This window comes from Euphorbia lathyris, chromosome 9 (assembly GCF_963576675.1).
Source record: "Euphorbia lathyris chromosome 9, ddEupLath1.1, whole genome shotgun sequence".
Lineage (NCBI taxonomy): Eukaryota > Viridiplantae > Streptophyta > Magnoliopsida > Malpighiales > Euphorbiaceae > Euphorbia > Euphorbia lathyris.
Window position 1 is genome coordinate 39399710 of NC_088918.1, and position 9210 is coordinate 39408919.

Here is a 9210-nt window from a genome sequence, read left to right on the forward strand (position 1 = left end):
TTTAGCAATGTCTTCAGGTCAACACAACGACAGCTTGTCTGTTGCTTCTGAATCTTTCCACAAATGGTTAGGCTTTGTCTTCAAGTTACCAAATCAACTTTGCTTTGTCTGCTTGTTTCTTTAGCCTTCCGAAATCGACAGCTTCATGGTGAAGGCAAGGCTTTCTTCTGGATCCTTCTTCTTACTGGGCTGAGTCAATCCACAAGCTTTGGATCCATTAGGCCTTTCCCTTTATATCTTGGGCTTTGACTTTAACTCTTGGACTTTTGGCTTTGATTTTACTTTCTTTACACTTATAATTTAATTCATCCATACACTCAACAAACACATTAGTATAACATAAATCAATGCTTTAAATTTAATGTGTTGATAATTTTATTTAGGGATATTAATTCCAATTTACATTTTTTGTCAAGTCAAAATTAATGTGGAAATTGTGTTTCAACATCCACTATTTAGCAAAGTCTCATCCATCCTTTCTCCTGAGATGTTCTACAATCTTGTGTCTCAGATGTTGAATTCAAACGCATAAGACATATTGTAAATAAATGAAGGAAATGTGAAAATTTTAAAATTTGACCCCCCCCCCCCCACACACACACACTTGAGCAACATTGTCCTCAATGAGAAATGGGGAACAATATGTGCAAATCACATGGATAAGAGAATTTATGTAAACGAAGCAAACCAATTTATTTTGGCTCCATATTATGATAGGAGTGGGACACAATTGTGCATAGTGGGCATTAAACAGATTTATTGAGATACAAACAATCGACCATTGATTTGACTGACGGTCCATTGTAGACTTTCAATTGCTGACCATTGACCTTCAACTGGCTTTTGCTAGGGTCTGCAATTAGCACAGTTCCAGGGTCAAATACTTAGACAACCTCGAAAGGAGCAAACCACCTCGTTTTGAGTTTTCTAGGAAACAACCTCAAACTTTAGTTATATTAGAGGACCTTTTGTCCTAGTTGTCCTAAAAGTACTCTTTGTTCTCCTAACCCTAAAACAAGTATTTGTATGTAGTCTATCATGTTGGGTTTGATATGGAGTTATCAAATGACATATTTGTCAATCAAGTTAATCAAACTTCCAATGTCTATCAAAGATTCTCTTGACCAGATATTCTTCTACCTTCGCTTTATGACCAAAGCATCTATATGTGGTTATATTATAGTATTGATGGATGAAAAGGAATGATTTGGAGAATCATTCCCTTCTCAGATGACTTCCTTGCCTTTTGACAACTTAGATGACACGAGCTTTTGTTGACTTTCTTAGTCGGATGTTGGGATTTTGGTCCCCCAATGATGACACGAGCTTCGATGTGCTCCACCTCGTCTTCTATCTTGTTTAGAGATGGAAAGTTGCTCTCTACCTATGGAATAATAATGTTTTTTTTTTCAAAAAGAGACCTGACAAACTTATGATGATTTTTGAAGTCCACATTCACCACACCAATGATAATATATGTGAAAAACATCACTCCGAGGATCCCCTAGTCTTCCTAGAAGATCTAGTACATCAATTCTCCAATGCCCATGCAAGACAAAGCTTGGTTGGATCCTTACGAGGGACTTTCTGAAGCTCAACTTAGTTCTAATCAAATAAAAAGTTATGTAAAGAATAATATTGGACGAGAAGTCAAATTTATATTGGAGTGACGGGTCTTATTTAAGTAGGAAGAAACTCACTCTAATCTAAATAGGAAAGAACTCATAAAAAGGCAGGACTCCATTTATTTAAGAGATAATTAGAGTAGGATTTTGATAAGCTATTTAGGAAGGATCGCAATTCTAGAGGGACAAATCGGATATTTGACATTGGTCAGGAGGACTTGGTTAATCATTATCTCACTCAAATCTCAATGCCTTTCTCCGAACCTCAAATATTCACACGTGTCATCATCAACTAAACGTCATACATGATATGTTTGACTTTTTTACAATTAATATGGCAGAATATGACAACCACGTGGTTCATCTCAAACCAGAACTTTTTTAACGAAATCATATCTTTATCTTTATCTGATGTGATAACTATCTTGGAATATAGTCAACTGTTTTCCGTGTCACTTAGCAACCGTATGTGAGACATACTTTTAATTTATTTTTTTTACAACCACACTCCAAATTATAATCATGGTAGATACAATTTACTTGATATTTGGCTTAACAAAGTGTAAAGTTTTACCTTTTTTTTTTTTTTTTCTTTGGTACAAAATAAAATAATACCCACAATCCATTAGGGGTAGTTTTGTAAATTGAGGGAGCGACACGAACCAGAAAAAGAAAAATCTTTTAATAACCAACTTATAGAGGAAGAGGAAGGACAAGAGAAGAGAAGAAAAAGGAGATAATAGCATAGCATGCAACTGATTTGAGAGAGTGTCCGTCCACTCTTCTTCTCCTTCCGTATATTATTTTCAATTTTCAATTTCTGATCTCACACCAAGAAAAGTAAAAAAAAGGAAAGAAATACCCATTTATGCTAACTCCTTAATTTTCTTGCATAATGCCCGCATTTTAGCATTTTCCACATTTTTAAACTTCCGCTTCTTCTATATATTATAATCATCGTCATCATCATTGAGTACAAGAGAACGGATATGGCTTCCAAGACCAAGTAAGTTGGAGCAACATGGATACTATAATTTTTCTTTCTTTAGATCTGTTTTTTCTTTACTTTTTTGCTTTTATGGGTCTTGTAAATTTTGATTTTGATTGAAATTGTGGATGAGATCCATCTTTGTTTTGGGTTTTCTTTCCCTCTTTTTGTCCTTTGTTTGGATTTTCTGGGTATTCTTCTCTCTATCTCCTGCTTTTTAGTTGCTGCTCTACTCTGTACTGTAAATATAGTGTCTACTCTATCAAGTTTGCTTTTTTGATAAATTTTGGCATGGGTTTTACTTTAAACCTAATTTTTGTCCATGTATGTTTGCTTTTTTGATATTTTGATTCTCTATTTGGATGTATTCGAGTGCCTTTTCTGCTTGAAACTGAAAGTTTGATACGCATAACGTTTGTATATGCTATTAAATGAATTTAATTTTGCTTAACGGTTATTACTTTACAGAGTTTCTGAATTTGGGATAGATCCAGTGTTACTTTGAAATTTAGTTCAATTTACTTTGGATTCCTAGATTTCCATCTGATATTACAACAATGATTCCTTTCAATTTGAACAGATCTGGTTTATCTGAAACTCCCAGCAAAGCAACACCAGCAACTCCTAGAGTGAGTAAACTGAGCAGGGGAGTTACAAAATCAGACCCTGATTCACCTTCCCCTGTGCAAAATTCTCGCCTTTCAATTGATCGTTCCCCACGATCCATTACTTCAAAGCCCATTGCTGATCGGAGGTCCTCAAAGATCATAACTCCACCTGAAGTAAGTACTGATCAATTCTCGGAGCTTTAGTATTTTTCGGGCTTTGGATGGCTATTGTCAGTGGATTTTCTTAAGAAATGGAGATAATCATGAAGAAATTGAAACCTAAAAGCATTCAGTGAAGCAACTAAATCAATGCATTGTCATTCTTGTTTTGTACTTATGTTGTGCCTACATTTATTCACAGAAACCACATACAAGGGTGGGAGTGGTGAAGGGATCGGAATTGCAGGCTCAATTGACTCTTTTACAGGAAGACCTGAAGAAAGCAAAGGAGCAGATATCATTAATTGAGAAAGAGAAGGCACTTGCTATTGATGAACTGAAACAGGCACAAAAGGTTGCTGAAGAGGCGAACGAAAAGCTTCAAGAAGCTCTGGTGGCTCAAAAGAGAGCTGAGGAGAATTCCGAAATCGAAAAGTTCCGTGCTGTTGAGTTGGAACAGGCTGGGATTGAGACGGTCCAGAAGAAGGAAGATGAATGGCAGAAAGAGCTTGAGGATGTCAGAAACCAACATGCTGTGGATGTGGCTGCCCTTCTCTCTACCACTCAGGAGCTCCAGAAGATGAAGCATGAACTAACCATGACAACTGATGCAAAGAATCAGGCATTGAATCATGCTGATGATGCAACTAAGATTGCAGAGATTCATGCAGACAAGGTGGAGCTTCTTTCAGCTGAATTGACTCGGGTGAAGGCTTTACTTGATTCAAAGCTTGAAACAGAGGTCAGTGAAAGCAAAGTGACTGTGATGAAGCTTGAGGAAGAGATAGATATGTTGAAACAAGAACTTGAAAGAGCTAAGGCTTTTGAGGATATGTTTATTGAAAGAGAGGCTTCCATAGAACAGCTCAATGTTGAGTTAGAAGCTGCTAGGATGGCCGAATCTTATGCTCGAAGTTTAGCAGAGGAGTGGAAGAGTAAGGTAGAAGAATTAGAGATACAGGTTGAAGAAGCAAACAAGTTGGAAAGATCAGCATCTGAATCTTTATGTTCGGTCATGAAACAACTTGAGGGAAACAATGATCTCTTACATGATGCAGAAACTGAAATTTCTGCTCTTAAAGAAAAGGTGGGGCTGTTGGAAATGACTATTGCAAGACAAAAGGGCGATCTTGAGGAATCAGAACGTTCTCTTGGAGTGGCAAAGCAGGAAAGTTCTGAAATGGTGAAAAAGGTAGAGTCTTTGAAGTCTGAGTTGGAAGTGGTGAAGGAGGAGAAAGCTCAGGCATTAAATAACGAGAAGCTTGCAGCTTCCAGTGTTCAAAGTCTATTAGAGGAGAAGAACAAGTTCATTAATGACTTGGAAAATTCCAAGGAGGAGGAAGAAAAGAGCAAGAAAGCAATGGAAAGCTTAGCTTCTGCTTTACATGAAGTGTCAGCAGAAGCAAGAGAGACTAAAGAAAAGCTGTTATCCAATCAAGTCGAGCATGAAAGCTATGAAACCCAGATTGAAGATCTGAGATTAGTCCTGAAGGAAGCAAACAACAGATATGAAACTATGCTAGATGATTCAAAACATGAGCTTGTTCTTCTTAAAAACACCATTGAAGATTCCAAGAACGAGTTTCAGACCTCCAAGGCTGAGTGGGAGAAAAGAGAACAAAATCTGGTGAATCATGTAAAGAAATCCGAAGAGGAAAATTCTTCTTTGGAAAGAGAGATAGATAGGCTGGTAAATTTACTCAAGCAAACTGAAGAAGAAGCTTGTGTGACTCGGGATGAAGAGGCTCAGTTGAAGGATAACCTAAAGGAAGTTGAAGCCGAGGTGATTTCATTGCAAGTAACCCTTGGAGAAGCAAAAGTTGAGAGCATGAAATTGAAGGAATGTATATTGGACAAGGAAAATGAGTTGCAGAGTCTTTTCCATGAAAATGAGGATCTCCGAACTAAGGAAGCTGTTTCTCAGAAGAAGATCGAGGAACTGACCAAATTGCTTGAAGAAGAAGCTTTGGCCAAGAAGCAAGTTGAGGAGAATGGTGAGCTCACAGACAGCGAAAAGGACTACGATTTGCTTCCAAAGGTTGTTGAGTTCTCTGAAGAAAATGGGCATGTGAGAGAAGAGAAAACAAAAGTGGAGCTTCCGCCACAGCAGCATGAGGATTTTGGAAAAGAAAATGCCAAGGAACAGAACGGCTTCAGCTATGACACAGTTGCAGTGGAAGTTGTGAAAACAGAGAATGTGAATGGAAAACCAAAAGAAGATGAAAGCAAAGAAAAAGAAGATGATTCAGTAGAAGTTGAATTTAAGATGTGGGAGAGCTGCAAGATTGAAAAGAAAGAGGTTTCACCAGAAAGAGAGACGGAACAGGAATCCCTTGAGGATGAAGTGGAGTCCAAGGTAGAAGGCGGAGAGAGCTTTGATCAAATAAATGGTTTATCGTCCTCCACAGAAAACGTGGATGATAGTGGGAGTTCGCCATTGAAGCAGCAACAACAGAAGAAGAAAAAACCTTTGCTGCGGAAGTTTGGGAGCCTACTGAAGAAGAAGAGCAGTAGCAACCCAAAGTAGGCGTGAGTTTGGGCGATTAACAGGCAGGTATATTGGATAATATATTGAATTGAGTGTTTGTTTCATTGTTTTATCCTATGATATGATTTGCAGAATAGGTATATTGTATTATGTTTAGTAATTTGTTTTCTATTTCTCCTCCCTCCCTCTTTTGATGTGATTACCATGTTGGGGAGTATCATGTTATGTGATCAAGATTCTTTTCTTTTCTTTACCCCCTCCCTCTACATTTCATGACTTTCAAACTGTAATTTTAATATGCATGCTTGCATCTTTTTTTTTTACATGAAGAAAAAAGAATATATGGTTACTTCTTGCAGAAACACTATCTAATTCCAAACTGAAGATTGCTGATTATGGTTCGTATCATCCATCGAGTCGAATACTCATAAGCTGTTAATTGGTTCCCCACCCAAAAATTGACATGTGACGGTGTCCCTGTGTGAAATCCTGTTGATTGGAGTGGTTGTTAGGAGTAAGATCTCTAGTTCGAGGCTTAGGAATGCGATATTTAAGGGTCGTTGACTCGAAATCTGGATCCGAGTAAAAAAAAAAAAAAAAAAAGTGGTCTGGATTTTAGACAATTATGTGTAGTGAATGCAGTTGATGGCTAAAAATGTGTTGAACAAAGTTGTCAGATGTATGTAAACAAGAGTGCTGTGTTAGCATATCCCAATGTTAGAATGTCTCCTGCATCAGGAGCCACTGTCCCAAATTACCTGAATATGTCCCTTTTCTACTCACCAATATCTGCTCTTCATTGTGTCTCTGTGTGTATTCCTTAAAAAATGGTAAACTTCAGCTAAGATTTAAAAAGAAAAATGAAAAATTAAGACTCGGTAGAGATCTAGGAGTTTTAGTGTATATGGAAAACTTCGATTAGGAAATAATCCATATGATGTGCATTTGATCGAAATAATTGAAAAAATAAAGGGTAATAGTAGAAATAGAAAAATATATATTAAAAAGCACTTGCATAGTTAATATTAGCTTTTTAAATTAGATGAATTGAATAAATTTATGGAGTAAAAAAAACGTTGATGTAAATAGAAAAGGAAAATGCTTGTGTTTGAAGAATTTGAGGCCATATTGTTAAAACTTAAAATGCTTTTGGGAAATAGAAGACAACTGGGTCCGGGTCTGGGTCTGGGTCCATTTGGTAATGGGTCATTTCCTATTACGTCTAATCACTCTCTGGTTCAACCTAATTAATATACCAAATATTCATAACTTTATATATCAGTTACAGCTAATATTAATATACTTTTCCCTTTTTACCCATATTCAAAACTTTACTCTCTTTGACCGTTTTATACTTTTATTTTAGCCCCATGTATTTTTTAATTGTTGATTCACTCCCCCTCCCTCCCTACTATCAAATTTCTGTCGACATTTAAGTTTGTTGGTGCCTATCTCATTCGCTAATTTAAAGATTTTCCTATCCAATATTTGCTACAAATACACACCACAAGCGTGTGAGTGTTAATGTGCTATAGGATAGCTTGCAAATTATTCAAACTTTGACTCGGTTAAATCTCAGTTCGAGACATCAACAAGCTGAGCTGAGTTTTCTGGAATTCGATTTGAAAGCTCGCGAACAGATTTGAATATTTTTTAATTACTATATATATTTCATTAATTTTTAATTCAAAATAAGATAATTAATTATCGTGGTAAAAAAAAAAGTAATTAGTCGTTGACTCTAATTCTCAATTAGTAACAATCCAACAAAGTCCATCAATAAAAAAACACTTAATAACTAATCCAAAAATTATGAATTGAAAGTTCAAAATAAAAATCCTAAAGACTAATATGCTTCTCTTTCCAAGTTCTCTCTCTACTTTGTCATCAACACCAGCAACATTAATAGCTACCGCCCACATGTAAAGTTGTCGAGTTTGTTGCTTGAATTTTCTCCAAGTTTACAGCTCTTTCATCGTAATCTAATGTTCTCGTTGTTACTCATTAGAAACCATCAGACTCTTCGTTCTTTAAAATCAACATGGATGTTGCAGTCAAGGTTGTAAGACCCGGACCGGTCCAATTGAGTCAACCTGGTTAAATTGGATTCAGTTGAACCGTTGAGCCGGAAAATCGGTAGGGGTTAACAGGTTTCATGGGCCAAATTTTCAGCCTTATTTTTTTTAAGGAAATCTAAAATTAAGTTTAATTTATGCTATTATTTGTCAATAACTCATTAATAAATTAATTACTAGGCACGTTTTTATGGAAAATTGGGAATTTATGCATGGCAATAAGTCAACAACTTCATTATTTTAGTCCTTATATTCTTTCTAGTTTATTCCATATTGATAGAGAGATACCACCGCTCTTTTACTTTCCATTATCTAATTCTACGCTTATAATTTTCAATTTAGTTTTTAGTTTTTATTTTATATATTTTATTTAAAATCTACCAAAATGTATTCTAAAGTTAGTTTTAAATTATTCTATTCATCTTTTAGTATCTTTTAAGTTTCATCTCATGACTAGAATCTGTCAATCAATCGGGGATTTGAAAGAATTTTTTTGAACTTCCAAGTATTAAAGAACACTATTATAACTATTAGGATAAATTTTTATAGATATTATTAATATTTTATTATGTTAAAAGGTTAGATAAACTAAAAATAATAGTTTTTACATGATTTTTTGAACATCGGTTCAACCCCGATTGAATCTCGGTTTAACCTTAAACCCTAACCCTTTGTCCTTGCTGGTTCTTTGACCTATCTAATTTTAACAACCATAAGTTAGGTTGTGCTTAATGGAAGAGTTGGTCTTGAGCTGTTTTTCAGAATAAGATTGTTCGGAATAAGATTGGCAAAGTAATATTGTTTGCTGGAAACTCTTTGGATGGTTCTAGTTCAATGTTGCAAGCTGAATTCCATGTTACTTGTCTGGGTTATGTCATGTGCCCGCGAACCACGAGATGTCTCTCGATGGCTCTTTAATGTTCTCATGATGGACAATCTCTTTAGGGAGACTATCCGTTTAACTCAAGTTTCCATAAACCAAATTAACGATGTGTTGGATACTAATTGATTCAGAATTGACCTTTTATGATAATTCGATAAGATAATGGTCTGAGAAGGTTCTTTTTGGGTTTTATTTCCGGTTACATGTAGGGAATAGTTATAATCTCACCCTAATCCGCCCAATAAATCGATATGCTTACTACTTATTTGTATTTGCTTTTGCTTTGAATTTTTTTTAATCAAATAATCGAGAAACTTTGATAATATCTGTGAAAAACTTGATTGGGTTAACAATTCAAAAATGAAAGATGATGAGGGATGGGGG

General features: G+C 35.7%; 1 protein-coding gene across 1 annotated transcript; it reads left to right on the forward strand.

The window, feature by feature from the left end:
• The first annotated feature begins 2326 nt into the window (after positions 1 to 2326).
• Positions 2327 to 6121, forward strand: LOC136205502 (WEB family protein At5g16730, chloroplastic-like). Its single transcript, XM_065996119.1, has 3 exons — positions 2327 to 2631; positions 3194 to 3395; positions 3583 to 6121. Exons 1-3 carry the CDS (start codon positions 2615 to 2617, stop codon positions 5905 to 5907), a joined length of 2544 nt encoding a protein of 847 aa, XP_065852191.1. The 5' UTR covers positions 2327 to 2614; the 3' UTR covers positions 5908 to 6121.
• The last annotated feature ends 3089 nt before the right edge of the window (positions 6122 to 9210 follow it).